At 37.4% G+C, this 25,816-nt stretch overlaps 1 protein-coding gene across 1 annotated transcript; it reads right to left on the reverse strand.

The window, feature by feature from the left end:
• Positions 1-21,624: 21,624 nt before the first annotated feature.
• On the reverse strand, positions 21,625-23,498 carry LOC131165879 (tetrahydroberberine oxidase-like). Its single transcript, XM_058124022.1, has one exon. The coding sequence runs from the start codon at positions 23,475-23,477 to the stop codon at positions 21,843-21,845; it is 1,635 nt and encodes a 544-aa protein (XP_057980005.1). The 5' UTR covers positions 23,478-23,498; the 3' UTR covers positions 21,625-21,842.
• Positions 23,499-25,816: the final 2,318 nt, after the last annotated feature.

Here is a 25,816-nt window from a genome sequence, read left to right on the forward strand (position 1 = left end):
TTAATTAATTAATGAATTAATTAAATGTTATTAAATAAATAAATAAATAGTAAAAAAAAATAATGGAATAAAGATATATATGTAAGCTTAACATATATATATATATATATATATATATATATAAAAGTTAAAGTATAAGTTATATATATACAAAGTAAAAGTAAAAGTAATATATATATAAAAGTTAAGTTAAGTAAGGTTTAAAAAAAAAAAAGAATAAAAGAAGAAGAAGAAGTCTGCAGAAAGCAGAATGCTGCGCCAACCTCTCTCTGTGTCTCTCTGTACTCTCTTCTGCGCCTCTCCACTCCTCCGTCTCCGCCTCTCTCTGTCCCCTCATTTCTTGATAAATATTCGACCGATCGGGAAACGGAAGGTGCCGTTGGGTTCCTAATTCCGCCACCGACATTTCTACTAGAGCGGATTTGTCGTGGGAACGGCTTAGGTACTGTTCCGGGGGAAAGGTAATTTTTCCCCGATTTCTCAATTTCTCGTTAAATCTACTATTGAATCGACGATCAGGCACCACCACTGGGTCCTAATCGTCGTTGTCGTCATTTTAACATAGGTAATTTTTCAATTGGGGTTTTCGAGGCCCTACTCCAAAGCGAGAGTGGGATTTGGGAAATTTGGCAATTTGGCTAAATTTAAGGGTATATCTATTTATTTAGGAATTATGACCCTAGGAAATATTTAAATAATATTTTATACAGGAATAATTTATTGGAGTTAGGAATTTTTGATTCAGGGTCCGGGTGAGCACCGCAGGTATTTTTCGGAGTCCCTGTTGGTGTAGTCCAAGAAACCAGGTAAGGGGAAAAGTATATATTAAATCAAAATTTTTATGAATTTAATGGAAAAATAAATTGTGTTATATGTACGTGTATATGTTTCAGTATGGGTAAAATGCCAACTATTTAAATTATATTTTTTTGAGTTTAGGGCTATTTATTAGATACGTATATGCAAAAATGAATTGATGAAAGTGGGAAATATTTTCAGGATAATTAAGTAAAAAATATAAAGCTATTTTCAGGATATAAACATTAAATGTTGGTTGGCTTATTTTACAGGCAGTGTACGAATTTTTATTGCTAAATTGTGTGGCATGAGATTCTGTGCAAATATATGTTAAATGTATGAGATGCAGGCTAAGTAGGTAAAGTAATAAAAATAAAATATGATATGGACAATGTTGCCTGTGTATGTTAAATGCAACCATGTAAATGTAAGACAGCTGAAAGAGAGCCATGTTAGCAAATCTAGCACACTTCTGTGTAGACTAACTGATGACAGTTAAAAGGAGTTGTGTTAGCAGATTTAGCACGTTTCTACGTGGACTAACTGATGATGGCTAAAGACCAGCTGTAGTACGAAGTAATGAAATGAAATGTTATGTAATGAAATGACGATGAAATGGCAATGAAATGAAATGACAAATGTAAATGATGTAAATGGGAAAGAGCCACTTAAAGTGAAACGAAATGCAAAGTTAAGTTATGAACAGGAATGAATGTGCATGAATGTATAATGACAGAAAAGAATGATGTATTATGATAATAGAAGTATGTATGTACGTAGAACATGTTAAGATTGGGTGAGGCGTACCTTTCGCCTGAGGGCTTACTGAGTAAGGCGAGTGCACTAGTAGCTTCAGATGTGGCAGTAGCTGCATAACGCACTAGGGCAGAGGGAATCTACTTGTATGGGCGGGTAGAATTCCCTATCCTTGGGGCCTTTGCTGATAAACTATTGTTGAATACGTGAATACGAGATTAATTTAACACTTGAGGGCTTACTGAGTAAGGTGAGTGCCCTGGTATGCTTTAGCTGCGCCCTTTGGGTTGCCTAGGTATCAGAGCCGAGGGGTGCTACTTGTATGGGTGGGTAATCACCCCTATCCTCGGGTAATCTCGTGGGTTAAACATTTGCATGTGTTCGATTAGGTTCAGGGAATGATTTCAGAAATTATGTTAACGATTTTCAAATGTTAAATAATATGTCATATATAAACTCATGTTGGCCACACACTGTTTTAATATATTGTTTCTTCCCTTACTGAGATGTGTCTCACCCAAATATGAATTCATTTTTTTTTAGGATTTCTCAGGATCGAGCTTTGAGAGCTCGAGATTTTATAACATTTTTTGGAAGATTTAAGAAAAAGAGTATATTTTTATGTTAATTCTGATATGTATATTTTATGTTTTATATCTTTATGCTTTAACTCAGTTATGAAAGGATAGTTGTAAAACATACTGATATTAGTGGATAATGTTTTGGAGACATGCATATATTTGAATACTGATGGATGATTAATTTATTATGATTGGTAGTTAGAATTAGTAAACTCTGGTATTATATTATGTGGAGACTATGGTTATGTATTCCGTTGCGTATATTATGGATTATGGATTATCAGGGATTTTATCAGGTATAACGCGTCGGACCCAGGTTTAAGGGTCGGAGCGTCACAAAACTATTGTCGGGTTGTGTTCCTAGAATGTAGGACTAGAGTTAGGAATGAGTTGAGGAAGTTAAGACTATGTTAGGCGTGTAAACTATAAGTATATGGTTTCTAAGTTATGTATATTGTTTTTCAGGATGGATCCAGGAGGAGGTAGTGCCCATGCGAGTGGCAGTGATGGAGCAGGGCCCTCGAGTGCAGGTGGGACTGATTCTGATGCAGTACTACGCAACGTGGCTCAGCAGGTTATGGTTGAGATCGCTAGGAGCTCTAGAGAGCAGGGAGGTCCATTTGCAGGTCATGGGTGCACGATAAAGAAGTTTACTAAGATGAATCCTATGACATTTTTAGGAGGAGTTGATCTTGTAGCCACCGAATGTTGGAGGCAAGAGATCGAGAAAGTTCTGGCTATATTACAGTGTACGGAGGAATAGAGGGTCCTCTTCACCACCTATAAACTGATAGGGGAGGCTGAGAGGTGGTGGACTGCTATGAGACTTCTGGAGAAGCAGAGGACGACGCCGATAGCGATGACATGGGACCGATGTAAAGAATTATTCTTTGACAGATATTTTTCAGCTACTGTAAGGGAAGATAAAGTGGAAGAGTTCTTGAGTCTGAAGCAAGGACAGCTGTTAGTCCAGCAGTATGCGGTGCGGTTTATAGAGCTTTCTCGCTTCACTCTATATATTGTTCCTGATGAGATAGGGAAGGCGAGACAGTTTGAAAGAGGATTAAGGAAAGGCATATACAAGCAGGTGGTAGTGCTAAAGATACAAGACTTTGCCGAGTTAGTCTACAGAGCATCCTTGGTAGAGGTCAGTGAGCATATGGATGTAGAGGAAATAAGATAGAAGAAGAGATCTGCATCTTCAGGCTACTAGCAGGGTCGTAGGCAGGGTCAGTGGAGGAGAGGAAACTATGGCAGAGGGTGGAGGTAAGAGATTGGGGATCGTGAGGTTCAAACAGTGCAGAATCCTCCTGTATGTCAGACCTTTGGGAGGAGACACTGGGGAAAGTGTCGAGTAGGGAGAGCTGTCTGTTATTGCTGCGGTAGATAGGGACATCTAATGCTAGACTGCCCTATACCTCTAGATACTGCTTATGCTCCTAGGCCGTACTAGGGAGGCTATCAGGCGTCACGTGGCGGCCAACAGAGGAATATGACTTTAGCCAAAGTTTCGCTTCGACGCCAGGTGATGCTGAGACAGCTGACGATGTGGTGACAAGTATGGTTAGCATGCTTTCTTTTAAAGTTATTGTATTGTTTGATTCAAGAGCCACACACTCATTCGTGTCCATGGGGTGTATTAAATTGTGTGGGGTAGAAACACAATTGTTAAATATTGAATTATTAGTGACTGCACCGACCAGATCAGCAGTGAGGTGTAGTAGGGTATTCTGGGGTTATCCAGTGAATATTCAAGGAGAAATTTTGTCTGCCGATCTGATAGTGCTAGACATGCATGAGTTTGATGTAATTTTCGATATGGACTAGTTGGCAGTCAATTACACTAGCATAGATTATCGTTTGAAGGAAGTAATATTCAGACCTTCGGGAAAACCAAAATTCAAGTTTATAGGATCACGAGTGCAATCCCCACCCTAGTTAGTTTCAGTTATTTAGGTGAGGAGACTGCTACTAAGTGGTTGTCAGGGATTTATGACATTTATGAAGGAAATGATAGGGAATGAAGTGAAGCTCACTATTACACCAGTAGTAAAGGAGTTTACGAATGTTTTTCCAGATGAGTTACCAGGCTTGCCACCTAATCAGGAGATAAATTTTGCTATTGATTTGCTCCCAGGTACAACACCGATCTCTAAAGCACCTTACCGAATGGTGCCAGCAAAGTTGGTAGAAATAAAGAATTAGTTACAAGATTTTCTTGATGAGGGCTTTATACGACCTAGTGTATCTCTGTGGGGAGCTCTAGTTCTATTTGTGAAGAAGAAAGACGGGACTATGTGAATATGTATAGATTATAGAGAGATTAATAAAGTGACAATCAAGAACAAGCATCCTATACCCCGTATAAATAATTTATTTGACCAGTTCCAGGGTACATGGGAGTATTCTAAGATTGAGCTCAGATCAAGCTATCATCAGGTGAAAGTGAAAGCAGAGGATGTATCGAAGACGGTCTTCAGGACCAGATATGGGCATTATGAATTTTTTGTTATGCCATTTGGTCTAACGAATGCTCTTACAGTATTTATGGACTTGATGAATAGAGTCTTCCACCAATACATGGACCAGTTTGTTGTTATTTTTATTAATGATGTACTGGTCTATTCGAGGAATTATGAGGAGCACGAGAGTTCAGCAAATGTGAATTCTGGCTCGAGAAGGTTGTGCTTTTGGGGCACGTCATCTTAGGGGATGAAATTTCCATGGATCCTAGTAAGATTGATGCAGTAGTGAATTGGGCTAGACCAAGGAACATCTAGGAGATCAGGAGTTTCTTGGGGTTAGCTAGGTATTACCGTCATTTTGTTGAGGGATTCTCAGCGCTATCAGGACCTTTGACACGATTGACGAGGAAGAACACTAGATTTGAATGGGACGATAGCTGTGAGCAACACCAGTGTTGATCATCCCGTTAGGGGGTGAGGGTTATGTTATGTAGTGACCCGAAGAATAATATTAATCTAATAAATAAAATAGAGGAAAATGGAAACAGGAATAGAAGGAGGCCGTAGACTTCGACGACATCGCATTTTGGGGATAATAATATATTTAGAAATTGCCTGGACTCATCGACGAATACAGGGTTTTGTCAACGAGTGCATAAGAAAATTCATCGACGAATACAGGGTTTCGTCGACGAGAAAATACCGAGCAAGGTTTTTGGCTGCTCTGAATTTCGTCGACGAATACATGGTTTCTTCGACGAATTTAATGAAGGACTCGTCGACGAGGTGATGTGTCTCGTCGACGAATCTGGCCTTATAAATAGCTAAAAATCGGATTTTTATTCACTTTTAACGCTCCTCTCTCTCTCTCTCTCTCTCTCTCTCTCTCTCTCTCTCTCTCTTCTACATCTCTCACTCTCCCTTCTCTCTTCGATTTTGGCCCCGCTGGTCGTCGGATTGAAGATTTGGGGCTACCACGACGCTTCTAGTGAAGTTCTCTACAAGTCTACCGAAGCGAATCGTTGGGGAATCGAAGTTGGATTTCATCCCAAATTCAGGGTAAGACCTTTTAGCCTATTTTTGGCCTTATGACAGTTATAAGAAATGATGTAAGTGAAGAAATACTGATATTTTGTTCACGCATATGTTAGTTTCAGGGTGTTATGTAGGAGGCCCTGCGGGTGTTAGGCTAGAATCCCATAGGGGCTTTCTAGTAGTCAGGTAAGGGAAATATGCTATGCTAGGTATTTTTAAAATATTATACAGTTTATTAAATGATGAAAATTATGTATTACAGTATCGTGTGGCTTGTGAATATGAATATAGTACGAAGATATGATTTACGATATTTCAGTACCATGATTTTCTGAATCTCAGTACCATGATTATATGAATATTAGTATTATGATTATGTAATTTCAGTGTTATAATTAAACAGTTCTCAGAATTATAGTACAGTTTAAGCAGTATCATGGTTATTTTAGTATTTCAGAATCATGGTAAATTAGTTATATATATATATATAGAAATATATTATATGATATCAGACCCTATTGGACTATGCAGCTACAGAGCACAGTACCGTTCCTACAGATATTACGTTACTTTTGAGTGCAACCACCTATTTAGATAATACGTGGTAAGGTCGATCACCTAGGCCTTTAAAGAGGTTATGCTCCCCATCCAGATATGGGTTGACGTGGGCAGATTGACCGATGGAGTATAGTGATTTATTCCTGGTTGGCCAGCCAGGATAAAGCTCGCCTAGAGGCCGCACAACCCTGTCATGGGGGGTAAGTCATGACACACAGATATCCACAGGGAACAGTTTTAGTTATTATTACGTATGTATAGATTTGCGGAAACAGGGAACATATTTACTTATACTAGAAGTATTTTAAATAATATTCTCCGATACTAACATGTTAAGCAATAGGGACAGGGATGGTGGATTTTATCACTTATACTTTATTTATATATTCAGTTATACACGTTTATTTGAAAACATATTTTCATGATATAGTAGCTCATTTGCCACACACTAGTAATAACATATTTCTTCTTACTGAGCGTTCGCTCATCCCAGTGTTGAAACATTTTTCAGGTGATCCAGGTAGGCAAGCAAACCAGGCTCGCAGATAGAGGGACTTCTGTACTGCCCTGCCAGTGGAGAGTGAGTACATTTTGAGAGTATTTTTGTATACCCTAGCTAGTTAAGGGTATTTTGGGGAACAGACGTATGTATATATTTTGGAAAACATGTAGTACTCTGGTTGGGAAAATACTGCTGTAAATGATGATATGTTTTAAATATGTGTAATACTCATTTTGTGTGGCATAAATAGAATTTATTATGATTTAATTTTTCTGGGAAAATGTTAAAATGATACAAAGTTTTACTATGATATTTTGGTGTACGGACCAAGAGTTTTTATATGATATATTGGCGTACGGGCCAAGAGTTTTATATGATATACCGGCGTACGGGCCGAGGGTTTTCCTATATCATATGCTTGCATATGGGCTGAGCCTTTTATATGATATGACGGCATACGAGCCGAGAATTTTATCTAACGTGTAATATGGTGTACGGGCCGTGATTGATAAAATACGAAATGCCGGTGTAAGGGCCAAAGATTTTCATATTATGTTATGAAATGATATGATGATATTGACTTGACAATTATTATTATGAAATAGCTACGTATCACAATTTGAAAAAAATGTTATATGCTATCGGAACTTGGTTGGCTTGGTTTAGGCTTACATGAGCACGGTACCGTAGTTATATGATCACGATCATGATATGTTAGTGCTACCGCTAGCTGTACGGGGCAGTGGAAGAATGGCAGCCGATGTGCTTTATTGTAGTGACGGCGCCCCTGGTGTACGGACCAATAGAGGCAGACCCATCGTACTTACAAACTTTTGCTTTTGATTCGGCAGTGGTCGGCCAGTCATTGTCGGATCCCGCCTTCGGGCCGCACAACCTCGTCATGTTGGGGTAAGACATGACACAAGCTAGCTAACCTTACAGAATGTTTTTTATTATTGTTATATTAGATGAAATATGTTTATTAAAATTTAGTATGTTCCTCCATGATATGATTATATACATGTTTTTCCCATATATGACATAGATAATTGTACCAAGTATATTTATGTACGATTATATGTATAACACGGAAATATTCATGTTGTCATATACTGGTATTAGTTTATTTTCTCTTACTAAGAGGTGTCTCACCCAAATTATATGAACATTTCAGGAGCCCTAGATAGAAGAGCGGATAAAGCTCTGCAGGGGGCTAGAGTTCGATAGTCCTACCTTACTTGAAAGGTAAGTACTTGCTAGGATTAGACGAATTTTTGGGTGGCAACCCTAGGACTATTTTGGATATTTTTGAGATGTATATATTTATATGACGGTTGTAGTAAACTCTGGTATTAGGTTATATGGTATTCTGATTGTATATGATTTCACGTTTCTTGCTGCTTAGGTAATGGTGATGAATTTCAGGTTACCCCTGGTACCCTTGGGTTCAAGTGGGTCAATATGATAAATTAGGCAGGTCATTACACAAACCCCCCTCGAACTTCCTCGCTTTCTTAGCCTTGTCTGGAACAATATATGGGACAAAGCGCGACAACTCAATAAACTTCGCCTCTCACGTATTGCTAGACCGTCAGATGCCCCTGCGTCAAATTCAAGAATTCCTCTACCTTAGCTTCTCTAATAGTGGCAGGGAAATATTGGTCGAAGAATACCTCCTTGAACCGGCTCCAAGTCATGGCTACTAGTATGGGTCTCTATTCCTCTAACAACTTCATGGCTATCCACCACCTCTCAGCCTCACCCGTCAACTTGTATGAGGCATAGAGGACTCTCTGATCATCAGTATAGTGCAGCCCCATAAGTGTTTTCTCAATTTCTTGCATCCAGTTTTTGGAAACTGTAGGGTCAACTCCCCCTAAAAACGCTAGAGGATTCATGTCGGTGAATTGCTGGATCGTATAACCTTGATAAGTTAGTGGCCAGCCTTGTTCTTTATCGTTTCGGGTCATTTCTGCCATGACTTGTTATACTACACTGTGCAGCACCTGATCAAAGTCATTGCCACCTATATTGGAAGGCGCTGCACCACTACTACCACCGACGTGTTTCCTAGGTCCTTCCTGCAATAACACGAGAATAATCTGAGAATCCTAACTTCATAATACAACTATTACATTAACCAAATTAAGATACCCTCATACCACCTATCAACTAGTTTAAGGTTCATCACCCTAGGAAAATCACAGAAGCCACCCCGAAGTTCCTGTCTCCAAACTGCAAGAAAAAACCCTAAATTCTCATATTAATCCCTCACATTGACTTTACCAAAATCCCAGTCCATCCTCTACTTATCCTCACCAAAATCCATTCCTATACTCTAGTATTGTTTTCTGCTGTGCATTAGAGTCTACAGAACCTAGTAACCTAGGCTCTGTATATATATATATTGACTTTACCAAAATCGCAGTCCATCCTTTACTTATCCTCACCAAAATCCATTCCTATACTCTAGTATTGTTTTCCGCTATGAGTAACGACCTGTTTAATAAACTGATTTTTTTGTTTTACACCATAACATTCAACATACTCTGATACCATATTGGGATAAACCCAACCATAAACCTAAACAACAAGAAGCATAAATCACATAGACATTAACATTTGAACATATATATACAATATTACACAATACCAGAGTACTACCTGTTTCCCAAAATATGTACATATACTTGTTTCCCCAAAATACCCTCAACTAGCTAGGGTATACAAAACATCCCCAAAAAAAATACTCACTCTCCACTGATAAGGCACTACTGAAGCCCCTCTATTTGCGAGCTTGGTCTGCTCGCCTACCTGGATCACCTGAAAAATATATCAACATTGGGATGAACCAACGCTCAGTATGAAGAAATATGCTATTACTAGTGTGTGGCAAATGAACTACTATATATATATATATATATATATATATATATATATATATATATATATATCATGAAATTTGTTTTCACATAAACATGATTAGCTGAATACAAAAGTACCATACAAACAATAAAATACACCACCCCTTTTCCCTATTGCTTAACATAATAGTATTATGGTTATAATTCAAAGTACTTCTAGTGTACATAAGTATGGTCCCTGTTTCTATAAATCTGTATGTATGTAATAGTAACTGAAACCATTCCCTGTGGCTATCTGTGTGTCATGACTTGCCCCCTCATGACAGCGTTGTGCGGCCCGTAGGCGGGATTTACCCTGGCTGGCCAACCAGGAATAAATCACTGAACTCCATTGGTCAATCTGCCCACCTCAACCCATATCTGGATGAGGAGCCTGACCTCTTCAAGGGCCTAGGTGATCGACCTTACCACGTATTATCTAAATAGGTGGTTGCACTCATAAAGTATCATAGTATCTGTAGCAACGGTACCGTGCTCTGTAGCTGCAAGTCCAACAGGGTCTGATATCATATAATATGTTTCTATGCATATCTATCTGATTTACCATGATTCTGAAGTAATCGTAATAACCATGATGCTGCATAAACTGTACTGTAATTCATATATCGTAATACTGAGAAGTGAATAATCATAACACTAAAACTGCATAATCATAATACTGATATTCGTGTAATCATGGTACTGAAATCCGTATAATCATGGTACTGAAATTTGTAAAATCATGAAACTAACATTCGTAAAACATATACCCGTACCATAATCATAATCACAAGCCACACCATACATAGATACATAATTTTCATAATTAAATAAGCTATATAGTATTTTAAGAAATATCTAGCATAACATATTTCCCTTACCTTAACTTTGAAAAGCCCCTATGAGATACTAGCCTAATACCCACAGGGCCTCCTACAAAACACCCTGAAACCAACATATGCCAGAACATAATATTAGTATTTTTCTGTTTACATTATTTCCTATAACTGCCATAAGGCCAAAAATAGGTTAAAAGGCCTTACCCTGAATTTGGGATGAATTCCAACTTTGTTTTCCCGATGATCTGCTCCGACAGATTTGTAGAGAACTCCGCCAAGAGTGTAGTGGTAGTTTCAGATTGTCGATCCGGCGACTGGTGGGGCCGGAATCGAAGAGAGAAAGGGGAGGGAGACGTAAAGAGAGAGAGAGGAGAGAGAGAGGCGCAATGAAAATGATAAATATCCCGGGTTTCCACTATTTATAGGGCCAGGTTCGTTGACGAGATACGTCACCTCGTCGACGAGCCCTTCATAAAATTCGTCGACGAGACCCTGTATTCATCGACGAAATTCAGAGCAGCCCGAACCATCTCTCGGTATTTTCTCGTCGACGAAGCCCTGTGTTCGTCGACGAAATCCTTTATACCTTCATCGACGAAATCCTGTGTTCGTCAACGAAGCCCTGGAAATTTTCTGAAATTTTTATTTCCCTCAAAATGCAATGTCGTCGACGAAGTCTACGGCCTCCTTCTATTTCTGTATCTATTTTCTCTCCCTCTTATTATTATTAAAATGCTATTATTCTTCGGGTCACTACACTATGCACTAGAGTCTACAGAACTTAGTAACCTTGGCTCTGTATATATATCCTATAACAAAATAACATTGCTCTAATACCTATAATATTATCCACTACCACGTCTTAGACCTCAAGTGGTACTGAGGATACCTATTCACAAAACATGCCACCTATGCAGCAGAATGCATAAAAATACATCAACCTTATTTACAATACTAGAGTTTCAGTAATTCCCAAAATATAAATATACATCTCCCAAAACCAAACACAATGCCCTAGGGGCATACCAAAAAATACAACTCCCAACTAAAAAACTTACCCTACAGCGACGGCAATACAAAAATCCCCTCTATCTCAGAGCATGCTTCGTATGCCTATCTGGATCACCTAAAATGTTTGGAATTTTGAGGTGAGACACCTCTCAGTAAGACGGAATAAGTTACATCTAGTGTGTGAAAAATGAGTTTTAATAGCATAATTATTAATTCAATTGTAACTATGATTACATTTCTGTGTAAAACATATCATAACTCACACTTATGCCTTTTAAAATAAGTTTTTTATTGAACATACTTTTAATTGTAATAGACAGATCCTATTCTCTATAAAAACTATATGCATTTATTTATTTAACTATGAAAGCTTCCCTGGATGGAAAACTGTATGCATGAATTAACCCTACATGCTCGGGTTGTGTGGCTCGTGGGCGGGACTTAACTCTGGCTAGTTTACCAGGCTAAGTCAAACTATAAATCTCTAAGTACAATTGGGCCCCTCAACCTGGTCCAGCCAGGGAGCTTTACATCTCTCCTTTGGGCACAATCGACTATTCCACACACTATATGAGATGTGTGGTTGCACTATCTATGTAACGACTCAGAAAATTTAATTAATAAAAATAATAAAAGAGGGAAAGGAAAGAGAGGAGGGAAGAAAAAGGAATATTTAAAAAGTGTGTCAGCGAGAACTCGTTGACGAACTAATTGGTCTCGTCGATGAGCATTCTTCTTTGGCCCATCGATGAGGGCAATGACTCGTCGATGAGGAGTTACTGAGAGGGTTTGTGGTATTCTAAAACTCATCGACGAACTCATGGTCTTGTCGACGAGTGTTCTTCATGGGATCGTCAACAAATCCACGTGTCTTGTCGACGAATCTCTGCCTATAAATAGAAATATCTTTCATTTTTCAGCGAGAAAATTTCTTTTCTCTCATTTCTCTATCTAAAATTCAACCATTCTACCTTCTCACTACAATTCTGGCCTGGATTTAGCCCCATTCAACGATCAGAAGCTACCACGAGACTCCTGAGAAGATTTTCTACAACATAGGCGGAACATATTTTCAATTTGGAGTACTTGAGAATCATCCAAAAATCAGGGTAAGTGAGATATTTTAGGGTTTTATTATTATTTTGAAATATATAGAACCTAGGTAGTATTAAAGGAGTGTTTTTATGAAATTTGAGTAAGTTGGGATTTTTGGAGTATAGGATCTTATTTCCATTCAATTTAGGCAGGAACTTGAGGAGCAGGTAAGTGGAAATACGTTATATAAGTTTTTATTAATTTTAAACTAATTAATTTTTGGGTATAAAATTCTATATATATATATATATACATATATATATTGGTATAATTTTCTGAACAGTGCAGGTATTGAAAATACTATTTTTGATTAAATATTATATTGGGAAAAAAATTGTGTGGCATGAAAACAACTTTGATAATTAAATGGTTACGAGTACTATGAAATTATAATTTATTGTGTGATTGTGAATACTGTTTGGGCTACGAATTCTACTTGGTTGAAAATATTGGTTGGTTGTGGATACTGTCTGATTATGTGTACTATGGTAAATGCATGATGTGCTTGAGTGGTTGGTTTTATAATTGATTTGTGCTATGGTTTATGTAAATTGCATAGCGTTGGCAGTGGTATGAGGAGGTAATTATATTGTACCTGTTATAACCATCATATAATGTTGGTAGTGGTATGAGGAGGTTGTTATATGGACATTTATGTTAGGGGGTAAAACATTGGCAGTGATATGAGGAGCTTTTTTTACATATTTACCATGAATAGTGTGGTATGTGTGTAACTTGTGTGTATGAGAAACATGTGTTGTAACATGTGTGGTTGATAGTTTTGTGTGGACCAGTCCTGTGTGGACGTGTATGTTGTATGTATGGTAGTCCTGTGTGAACCAGTCCTGTGTGGACGTTGCATTCTTTGCGGATATGACCCTGCATGGGTGAGAATGAAGAATGTGTAAATCCTGTGTGGATTGATTTTGGTATGCGTATATGTGTGGAACTCTGTGAAATGATTGGCATTGGTTGCGTGTAACTTTAACTACTTAAGTATTTATGGTAAAGTAGAATACTCCGCCCGAAGGCTTGTTGAGGAAGGCGAGTGCTCTGGTAATTATATGTGGGTACCAGAGCAGAGGGAAGCCACTTGTATGGACGAATGACCTTCCCTATTCTTGGAGACTTTACCTAGATACATGACCCGGGAGCTTACTAAGAAAGGTGAGTGCCTTCGTATTAGTGTTAGAGCAGAGAGAATCTACTTGTATGGGTGGGTAAACTTCCCTATTCTCTGGAATTTTTAGTAAAAATAATTATATGTGTGTATGTGATTGGGTGACAGAGAAGTCAACAATGATGTGATTAAGAATGCATTTTCTCAGCTGCTATTGATAGTGAAATACAACTATATCTATATTTTGTAATTATATATTAAACACTTCAACCACACACTGTTGTAACTTGTTTCTTCCTTAATGAGAGGTGTCTCACCCCGATGGTTTATTACTATTTTTAGGTCCTCCAGGTGATCGAGCTTAGAAAGCTCCAGGGCGGGGTAGTTTTGTGAGTAAATAAAAGAATGGATATGTGTATAGTTTTATGTTTAATATTTTGTCCTAGTTATGTAATATGAAAAATGGGATGTAACTTTTTATGGGTTTGCATAAGTAAATATAGTATTCTAGTATTTTGTTTGAGGATATTTAATTAATTCTGCTGCGTGAATGGTATCAAAGACGTATGATTGGTCTCATAACACTCTAGGGCCTATGTGGCGGGTCTAGGGCGTTACAATCTATACTATGTTAGCTACGGTACCGTGCTTTGTAATTTGTGCTTGTCCATCAGGGATTTGATACTATATGATACTATGTCTATATATTACTATTTTACCATGATTCTATAATAAACTGTAATGCCATGATTTTGTATAAACTATATATCATAGCTCTGTAATAACTGTATATCATCATACTGTAAAAGCTGTATATAAATATGGTTCTGTAAAAAGTTGGAAAAATTCTTGTATTAAATCTCTGTACTATATCTGTTATTTCTCATGCCACACAATTTAAATGAAACTCTTATAGTCTTATACTATAATCTGTACGAGAAAAACTGTATTTTCCTATTAAATAAAAATAATATATATATCATTTGTAAAACTTTCCTATAATCCAAATTTCTGAATTTTCACAAACATATAATAGATGTAAACTTCAAATCTCATAAACACATGTTGTACTTTAATTGATAAAATCCCAAAAATTAACTAGCATAACTCATTCCCCTTACTTGATTATTGAAAAGCCTACTAAAAATACTATACTCATGCTCGCGGCGTTCGAAACTCAAAAACCTTGAAATCATACATTCCCCATAATAATATCACATTCACATTTTTCCCAGATCCACATACACTATTTAATCAATGAAACATCAATAATTAACTATTTATTACTTTTACCTCATTTCCTAAGGAAACGCTCGCAGGAACCCGAAACTCGTGCCTGCCGCGTTCACACCAAAACCCTGTATTCCACAAATCCCAATTTATTAGTTCACCCCAGAATTATGTTCTTATTTACATTCTTAGACCTATACACCCATTAAACTAATTAAAACACCAATCAACCTCATAAACAACTTCCTCACCTCAGTTTGGGATGGTACCTTGGATCCTCAGAACATAATTCTACTCCGATAAAAATGATGAGGATCCTCGTTAGGCCTTAAATACGGAGTCTGATCGTCAATTGGGTGAGTTTAGAGTGAGAAAATGAGGAGAGAGAGAGAGAGATAGGGAGGTTCGCAGTAGAGAGAGAGAGAGAGAGAGAGAGAGAGAGAGAGAGAGAGAGAGAGATTAAAATTTTTACAAAGAAAAATGACCATGCAGCCTTATAGCATTCTGGCCCTGGAAAAAACCGTCAACGGTTTTCATAGGCTCATAGAAAATCATCGTCGGTTTTGTCTTTAACCAACCCAAATTTCATTGTTACCCTTTTACCCGACTGCAATAAAACTATATAACCGTCGAAGGTTTTCTTAACACTCCAGAAAACCGTCATCGGTTTTCTCATCACCAAACTATTTTCCTATTTTTTCTTATTTATTTTTAATATTATATTTTTTGGGTACGATGAATATACAAAACAATCTACAACTAGAACAAGTATATGAAAGCAAGAACAACAAATAACATAAGGAATTATGTGGTTCGGCAATGCTTACATCCATGGGAGCAAATAGTAAGGATTCACTATCTTTTTGTCCAAATTACAAGAAAAATACATCAATCCTCTCTGCTCTTACAACCATCTCTTTACAAAAACATCTAGTATGACATATAAATAGAGTTCCCGGAGTTTCTTCCTCAAAACCCCAACCATATTAACGTCCTCCTTTCAAAATTCGAAATATGCACTAGGTGTCTCGAGCTAAACCATCAACGATTTCAGACATAATGTAATTGTATGAAATCCTGCTCCAAACCGTCGACAGCTAGAGCCTTACCGTCGATGGTTTCCTCTGTTACTGCTTGATTTTCTTCATGCTTTCCCTTTATGTATGCTTTCCACTCAGAATGTGAGCCATAATTCATAACAACACTAATCCCTTGTCGCCCAAACATGCTGATTCCCCTACTTGAAACTCCACAGTGACGATCAAGACTTTGATAAATGGTAAGTTAGTTTATGTTTTTGCAGTTTACTGAATAGTTTGGGTGATGATGCTCTAAATTGACGAATTGTATTTTTGTGTATGAGGGTGTTTTAGGCACATTTGGGTTTTAAGATAGTTATGTTTTTGGTTTGAATGTGTTTTTGTATGCATATTTATTTATATTTTACTAGGGATGTCATTGTGGCATAAAATTTTATTATTTCTTTAAAGATTTCTAGCAATTAACTAATTAATGAGCATATTACTCGTTATGTTTAGGAAAGTTCAAAAGTGTTATGCGCCATCTACAGAGCATGGAGGAAAGCTTGATTAAGAAAGATAAAAGTAAGTTAACAATGACCACTGATGACTCTTAACATCATTGTTTTCTTTAATCAAATGAGCATTTCACTTCAACTGTATAAATTACATGCTATGCTTCGCATTTTTTTATTTAATGTTACTTTACCTAGAACATCATGAAACAATTGTATCCTTCAGAGAGAAACTTGATACCCAAATAGTAATGAAGTAGCGAAACAATTGCGTCCATGATACAAAAAAATTTTGTACATTTTAATTTTTATGTGTTTCATTGAGTTGGATTAGCAATCAATGTTTAATCTTATAAGTAGTATGCTTCCATAATGTTCAAGATAACCATAAGTAAAGGTGTTGCTAACTGTAACATTCATTACTGATATCAAGCCATTGAGCCTTCGAATGAAGAAATCATGAATTTAAGATCGAGCAGGAGGGGTTCGAATCTCTTACTTCATATACCCCTTAGACCTTTGGTTTTTGGCTGCAATCACAGTGGAAAAGGTTTATAGCAGTCTCAAAGTTTCTTGAAAGACATCCCAACAGCTATAGTGGAAAAGTGACAAATAAAAAGAAGTGACATGAATATACATATATATATATATATATATATATATATTATTTTCAGCATGAATGTGCTAGACAAAAATAACTCACATATATATATATATGTGTGTGTGTGTGTGTGTGTGTGTGTGTGCATTGGGTTTGGGACTGAATTAACTTGTCACCCATAATATGTTGTACCAAGTTGTTGCATTTTTAAGCCTCAATGGGCAGTTAAGAAAGCAATACACATTTAGAATAAGACCACTTTTGTGAGGCTATGTGTAATAACCCAAGAAATTTATCAAGGCTTTGTCGACGAAGGATCATGAGGACCTCATCGACGAAGACACGTCTCGTCGATGAGAAGATACTAAGAGGGGGTTTTTGGAAGTCTGAAATTCGTCGACGATGGGGCAGGTTCGTCGATGAATTTTCTTTAGGACTCGTCGATGAGATGATGTGTCTCATCGATGAATCTAGATCTATAAGTACTTCTAAAATCGGATTTTGACATAATTTTAGCGCAGAGTCACCCTCTCTCTCTCTCTCTCTCTCTCTCTCTCTCTCTCTCTAAATGCTCCCTTCCCATTCTCTCTTCGATCCCGGCTTCGTTTCTTGCCGGATCGAAGATTTGAGGACACCACGACGCTCTTGGTGAAGTTCTCTGCAAGTCTGCCGGAGCTGATCGTTGGTGGAGTTGGTTTGAAATTCATCTCAAATTCAAGGTAAGACTTTTACTTAATATTTGGCTTTCCCTGTAGTTGTAGAAAACATAGTATGCGTAGAGATACTAAAGTTTAATTCTGGGAAATGTCGTTTTCAGGGTGTTGACCAGGGAACCCAACGGGTGTTGAGTGGATTGTTTCAGGGGCTTTTTCAAGAATCAGGTAAGGGGATAAACTAAACTAGTTATTTTATGAAAATGTATGTATGTTATTACAATATCTGATTTTAGGAATATATATGTTTTTTATTTGAGAAATACTGTGGAAAAATGATGGTATGTTAAATATACGAGAAACCTATTTTGTGTGGCATGAGTAGAATTTATAATGAAATACTGTTTTCTGGGAATATGATAATGATATGGATATGATTTGCCGGCGTACGGGCCGTGCTATGTATGTGATTTGCCGGTATGTTAAATATACGAGAAACCTATTTTGTGTGGCATGAGTAGAATTTATAATGAAATACTGTTTTCTGAGAATATGGTAATGATATGGATATGATTTGCCGGCGTACGGCCCATGCTATGTGTGTGATTTGCTGGCGTATAGGCCGTGCTATGGAGATGTTTTGTCGGCGTATGGGTCGAGCTATATGTATGATTTTTAGGTGTACGGGCTGAGTTATGGAAATGATTTATCGGTGTATGGGCCGAGCTATGGAAAAATATGAAATACTAGCGTACGGGCCGATGATTTTTATGATATATATATACATATATATATATATATATATATATATGCAAAATGATGTGATGATATTGATTTGACAATTAATAGTATGAAATATTCATGTATCACAGTTTGGTTATATGCTATATGTTATTAGAACCTAGTCAGCATGGTCTAGGCTAGCACTTGCATGGTACCAATGTTATGTGTTCATGATTTATCATGATATTTGTGTTAATGCTGCTGTACGAAGTAGCGTGAGGTTGGATGGTCGATGTGGTTTTAACAAGTGTGAGCGCCCTAGTGTACGAACTAGGTCTGGTAGATCTATCGTGTAGTAACCCAGAAAATAATGGAATTTAAACAAAGAAGGAGAGAAAATAGAAACCGAAACAAAAGGAGGCCGTAGACTTCGTCAACGAACGCGACATTGCATTTGGGAGAGTAAAAATAATTTCAGGAAATTGTCCAGCTTCATTGACGACACAGGGTCTCGTCGATGAAGGTCTTCAGAATTTCATCGACGAACACAAGGTTTCATCGATGAGAAAATACCGAGAAAGGTTTCTGGCTGCTCTGAATTTCGTCAATGAATACAGGGCTTCATCGACGAATTTTATGAAAGATTCGTCGATGAAGTGACGTGTCTTGTCGATGAATCTGGCTGTATAAAAGGAGGGAAACCGGGATATTTTGTCATTTTCACCGCGCCTCTCTCTCTCCTCTCTCTACGTCTCCCTCTCCCTTCTCTCTTCGTTTCCGGCCCCACCAGTTGTCGGATCGACGATCCGAAGCTACCACGACACTTCTGGCGGAATTCTCTGCAAATCTGCCAAAGCGGATCGTTGGGAAAATAGAATTGGATTTCATCCCAAATTCAGGGTAAGGCCTTTTAGCTAGTTTTTGGCTTTCTGGCTGTTATAAAAAATGATATAGACGGAAAAATACTGATATTTTGTTATGGCATATGTTGGTTTCAGGGTGTTTTGTAGGAGGCCCTACGGGTGTTAGACTTGTATTCCCTAGAGGCTTTCCAGTAATCAAGTAAGGGAAATATGTTATGTTAGGCATTTCTTAAAATATGATATAGTTTATTTAATTACGAAAATTATGTATTTAGTATGGTGTGACTTGTGAATATGTATATGGTACGGGAATATGTTTTACGAATTTAGTTTCATGATTTTATGAATTTCAATATTATGATTATACGGATCTTAGTACCATGATTACACGAATTTCAGTATTATGATCATGCAGCTTTAGTATTATGTTTTTTCAGTTCTCAGTATTACGTATGAATTACAGTTACAGTTTATGCAACATCATGATTATTTTAGTACTTTAGAATCATGACAAATCATATATATATATATATATATATATATATATAGAAATATATTATATGATATCAGACCCTGTTGAACTTGCAACTCCAGAGCTCGGTATCGTTGCTACAGATACTATGTTACTTATTTAGTGCAACCACTTATTTAGATAATACGTGAGAAGGTCGACCACCCCTTGAAGAGGTTAGGCTCCCCATCCAGATATTGGTTGAGGTGGGCAGGTCGACTGACGGAGTTCAGTGATTTATTCCTGGTTGGTCAGTCAGGGTAAATCCAGCCTATGGGCCGCACAACCCTGTCATGAGGGGGGTAAGTCATGACACACAGATAGCCACAGGGAACAGCTTCAGTTACTATTACATACGTACAGATTTACAGTAACAAGGACTATACTTATGTACACTAGAAGTATTTGAATTATAATCATAATACTGCTATGTTAAGCAATATGGAAAGGGGTGGTGTATTTTATTATTTACACTGTACTTTTGCATTCAGTTATTCATGTTTATATGAAAATAGATTTCATGATATATAGTAGCTCATTTGCCACACACTAGTAATAACATATTTCTTCTTACTGAGCGTGGGCTCATCTTAGTGTTGAAACATTTTTCAGGTGATCCAGGTAGGCAAGCAGATCAGGCTCGCAATAGAGGGGCGTCTGTAGTGCCTTGTAAGCAAAGTGAGTATGTTTTGGGAGGATTTTTGTATTACCCTAGCTCGTTGAGGGTATTTTGGGGAATTCAGATATATGTATATATTGGGAAAACATGTAGTACTCTGGTATTGAGTGGTATTGGTTCTGTATTATATATAATGGTTATGGTCATGTTTATATGATTCTACTTCTTGCTGCTTAGGTTAATATTGCGGTATCAGAGTATATTACTTGTTACAATGTTTTTTTTTTAAAAAATCAGTTAATTAAGCAGGTCGTTATACATCGGACTTACAGAATGTACCTTTGACTTGGTAGTGGTTGGCCAACCATTGTCAGGTCCCGCCTTCGGGCCACACAACCCAGTCATGTGGGGGTAATGTATGACAACAGCCAGCTAACCTACTAGGGTTGTTTTTGTATTATATTTATATGAGATGAATTATGCTTATGAAAATCATGTATGTTCTGCCATGACATGAGAATATATGTTTCCCAAATATGATACTGACAGTTATACTGATATGTTTATGTATGATTTTATATAGAATATGGAAATACTTATGCTGTCACACACTAGTATTAGTTTATTTCCCTTACTGAGAGGTGTCTCACTCAAAAATTTCATAAACATTTCAGGAACCCCAGATAGGAGAGCGGATAAAGCTCCACTGAGATAGTTACGACTGATCTGCCATCCCCAAAGGGTATGTATTTTGTGATAGGGTCAGATGGATTTTGTGGGAAGTGACCCTAGGATTTTTTTGGGTGGTTTATGTATGTAAATATAATGGATATAATAACTCTGGTATTGTGATAGATGACATTGTATATGGAACTATGAGTTATTTATGATTTTATGTTTCTTGTTGCTTAAGCTTACGTGTTATTTTCTGATGTATCCCTAGTACCCACAAGTTCAGGTGGATTATGATCTGCTGGATTTATTATATAGGTTTTATTATATTATGAAAAAAAAAATATAGAAATTAAGCAGGTCGTTACACTATGTTTAGAAACATGAATTTTAAAATTTAGATTTGAATTTGAGTGGATTTATGTAATTTTTGGATATAATTTTATTTTACATCTTATTCAAATCCAAGGTTTTACCAAACATAGGTTAATATATTTGCTCCTTCTGTCTAATCAAATTCTTTGCAAATCTATGAAACACATGTAACCAAATTAAGAAGGAACAAATTAAAATTAATGTCAATATAAACAAAAAACAAAAATTATTCTTTGAAATGGGTAATTAAATTAAATCTGTTTTTTCTAGCTAGCTACCAGGACAGGCCCTGCACAAAAAAGAAACCAACGCACAAATTTTAATTAACAAGAATGCTCTCCAATTACGTCCTTCAGCTTGACACCATCCAACCGCCTATCTTCCTCTTCCTCAACGCATTAGACAGCAAGAGATGGGATGCTTTGTTCGTTCCTGAAGAAATTCCCCGGATCAACCATGGTCTTCACATGCACTAATCTGTTGAAGTTGTTCTTGAAATATTTGAGGCCCCAAGTGCTTGCACGTTTGTAACTGGTGCTGCCTCTGGGGGCGTTCACTCCCAACTCCAGATCCCTGTAATTGATGTACGCTGCCCTTGGAGACTTCGAAACATAGCGCGCCATATAGCCGTAGAGCTTTCTCATCCAACCCAAGTGCCGTTTCAGCGCCGGAGCCCCTTCCTCCCCCCACACCAGCAAGTACTGAATTTGGTAAACGTTCCCGGCTCTGTGCGGGAATGGTGTTTCGCTCTCCGAGATATCATTCATTCTTCCTCCAAATGGCGTCAGGTATAGCTGCGCTTCTCCTACGTTCATATGGTAAAGCCTCTCCCATATTCTCTCCAGCCCAATTTTAGAAATGGGTTCTCTAACATAGTCTGATTTGGTTTTGAAAAACGCCCTCACCAGAGGAGTCCTGTTGAGCAATACATCGAGGGGCTGGCCGCGGGAAAATCCCGCGACGTAGAGGACTGATTCGATCCAGCTCATTTCGATGCAGTCCTCTTTAGCCAATCCCAGCTCCGGGAAGCTCTTTTGCATCACCTCTAGGAGCCCTTCAACGCCGCCCAGGAAAAATGAACTAAACGTTGCTTGTACCGTACTCTGGTTCTGCTTCCCGCCGCGGGTGGAGTTTACGGTTCTCACGATGACTCTGATCAGTAGGTCTTCGTCAATCTTGTCGGCGACATACTGCCACCGGTGGACGAGGTGGGTTGCGTTTTGCTCCAAGGTTCTGTTGAGTCTGAACACGGTCACGGTTGATGGGACCGGAACCAGTTTGATTTGCCAGGAGAGAATGACTCCGAAGCTGGCTCCTCCTCCTCCTCTAATGGCCCAGAACATATCCTCCCCCATGGCTTCTCTGTCCAGAATTCTGCCATTGACATCGACTATGCGAGCGTCGATCACGTGATCGGCTGCAAGGCCGTATTTGCGCACCATTGTGCCGTACCCTCCTCCGCTTATGTGTCCGCCGACGCCCACAGTGGGGCAAACGCCTCCCGGGAAGCCAAGAGTTCTACTCTTCTTCGCAATTGCGTAATAAAGTTCTCCAATTGTTGCGCCCGCTTGAACCCACGCGGCTCCATTTTCTCCATCAACACTAACTGAGCGAAGATTTATGAGATCGATGACGACGAACGAATGAACGTCGTCGTGATCAGCGACGTAGGAAAGGCCCTCGAAGTCGTGGCCTCCGCTCCGAACTCTGATCTGCATGCCATACTTCTTGGAGCAAATAATGGCGGCTTGAATGTGAGATTCATGCAAAGGGGTGACGATGACCTGTGGCTTTGGTGTGTTGGGTGTCAAAAATCGAAAGTTTTGAATTGGGAACTGCAAGATTGATGTGTAGGAGGAATTGGTTGGGGTGTAAATGACTTTGGAGATGGAGGTGGAGTTGCCGGAAGCATAGAGGCATTGAAGGAAGTTCTGGTGCGTATGAGCTGATGAAGATGCCCACGAAACAGAGACGAGGAGAAGAGAAACAAATGAGAGTAAAATTAGTGAAGAGCTTGAGGCCTCCATCTCCATCTTTTTGTTAGGTGATTTTGTTTGTCTGATTAGGAAAGGTAGCAGCTCCTGTATTTATAGTTGATTGGTGGCCCAGCTATATTATAACCATGTGACGGCCGCGTTCACGACCAAGTTGTTAATTGTTAAGCCATTCAATGTGTTTTGATCAAACAATTGATTTTTTTTTCTTTGGGTTATGGTCAGCCTTCAGAATGATTCTAAGGTGGCTGACCATGGGAATCCCTGGTTTTTGTCACCTATTTTGAATCCGCGTTGTCCGCACATAGATTTCAAACAATTAAATATTATGTTTATATATATATATATATATTTTCAAGTTGCAGTTTTAAACTGCAAAAATAGTAGGGCAGCCGCAGTAGGGTTTCCAAACTTGCATTTCGAAAGCAATCTTAGAATACTCGAGCTGGGATGAACCTTCTGATATTGGGTCCACACTTCAAATGTGTCTTCCAAGATACTCTCAAGTGACGAGTTTCAAGAAGGGTAAGTCCCCCAATTAATTGTAACCATGACAAAGATGAGATAGGCTTGGAAGCGATAGTATTCCTACAGTGAATGACTTCGTAAAAAATTATAAAAGACTTTTTGAAAAATGGTTTCTATATGTATGATTTAAAATTTATTGATCATGAGAGGTCATCTTATCACTTTGATCCAAACAAGTTGACATATGATTTGATATAAATCTTGATGTTGGTTCTACATTACTTAAATATGTCCATATATTAATATATAATCTCATGATTGGTAGATTTTAAATCTTAAGTGGTGAATCTTACGGTTCTTTTTTCCGTCTATGTTAGCTAGAATCCTCCAATCATAATATACAGTATTAATTAAAGTGTTAGGGCTACAGTTTTAAAAAATTTGCGACTATTTGATTATACACCAAATTTGTCACAAATGATCTGACCTGATATGCTTTGTTAGGTTTATGCTCAATGTAAATCAAAACATTCCAATTGCTTATATAAACTTTGATGTTTGAAAATTATTAAGGAACATGCATTGTTTAATTCATTTAATAATTACTTTTTAAATAACTATGTCTTTTAAAATTAAATTTTATATGCAAAAAACTATATTTTAAATTGTCAGCTTTTTCTACTTCTGAAAAGTAAATATTAAGAATAATAATGCTTTCTATTTAAATTTACATGAGTTTTATATTTGTGATTATAGTTTTAAGAATAGTTATGTTTTTTATTTAGCAAATTTTTATAATTGCAGAATTATAAATTTAGATGTAACTTCAATTAATATGCTACAAAGTTATCCAACAAATCAGAAAAGAATAATTCTTAGGAGTTATGAATTATCCAATCTAAACTGTCACTTAGTTGAATTGGATATGAATTTAAATTTGCTCATCAACTAGTCCGCTTAATCTAATCACATGTTATCCAATCCGATCCTCTTTTTAAGTCTTCTTGTCACTTTGCAACTCCTCGTATTAGTAACCATTCATAGTGGTCAATCATACCAACAATGTACAATTAGTGTCAAATGTTATTTACAATAATTTTGACGCCTTAAAATTACCTAGTGTGCATTTTTTAAATATTGATTTTAGTTTTTCTACTAGTTTTTATTAATTTGTTGAAGGCAAATTTTGGATTGTAATTTTTTTCTTGTAGGAGTTTCAGGAAAAAGCACCTAGAAATTTTTAAATTTTACACTTTTATTTGTCCGTTGTTTTGTATAGATTATACTATATGATATAATATATAAAGTAGTAAGTAAAGTGTGATATTTGAGTGATAAGTGTAGCAGTACTTCGTTTTAATAATATTTTTAGAATATCATCTGATGCGATATTTTTATAAAAAATATTGTTTCAAAATAAAACAGCCAAGGATCAAAATGGTCCCTTTGAAAATGGCCAACATTGTCACCAGTGCGAACAATAAATTGTTCAATGACTGGTACAATATTTAAACTATAGTTGACGATGCAATAAAAAGAAAATTGAAGAACAATTTCTCAGCAATCAGCATAGACCCACCCTCAAGAACCCAGGCACTAACAATTTTCAGCAAACCCAGCTACTTTTCCGGCGGAGGTGGTCGCGGGTGAAGCTTATTCTCGGAAGTGGTTAAGGGATAAGTGCAGGGAATAATCATATCATGGAGTTGGAGTACAGGAATAATAACTCGTCAAAGACCAGTGGAGAGGTGAACTTTCCGGCTACAGATAGCTGCAGCAAACTGTGCTTTGTGGCTTACAAATTTTTTTACAAGATTATTATTTTTAAGTTAACTAGATTGTTGATAAATTGTCTCCCATGACCAAGGTGCTTTTATTCTTGGGTATAATATTTTTTAAAATATTACGCT

This window comes from Malania oleifera, chromosome 10 (genome assembly GCF_029873635.1).
Source record: "Malania oleifera isolate guangnan ecotype guangnan chromosome 10, ASM2987363v1, whole genome shotgun sequence".
NCBI lineage: Eukaryota > Viridiplantae > Streptophyta > Magnoliopsida > Santalales > Ximeniaceae > Malania > Malania oleifera.

What these genes read in the sequence shown, in the direction of transcription:
- LOC131165879 (XM_058124022.1), bottom strand. Translation starts at nt 23,477, where the DNA reads ATGGAGATGGAGGCCTCAAGCTCTTCACTAATTTTACTCTCATTTGTT.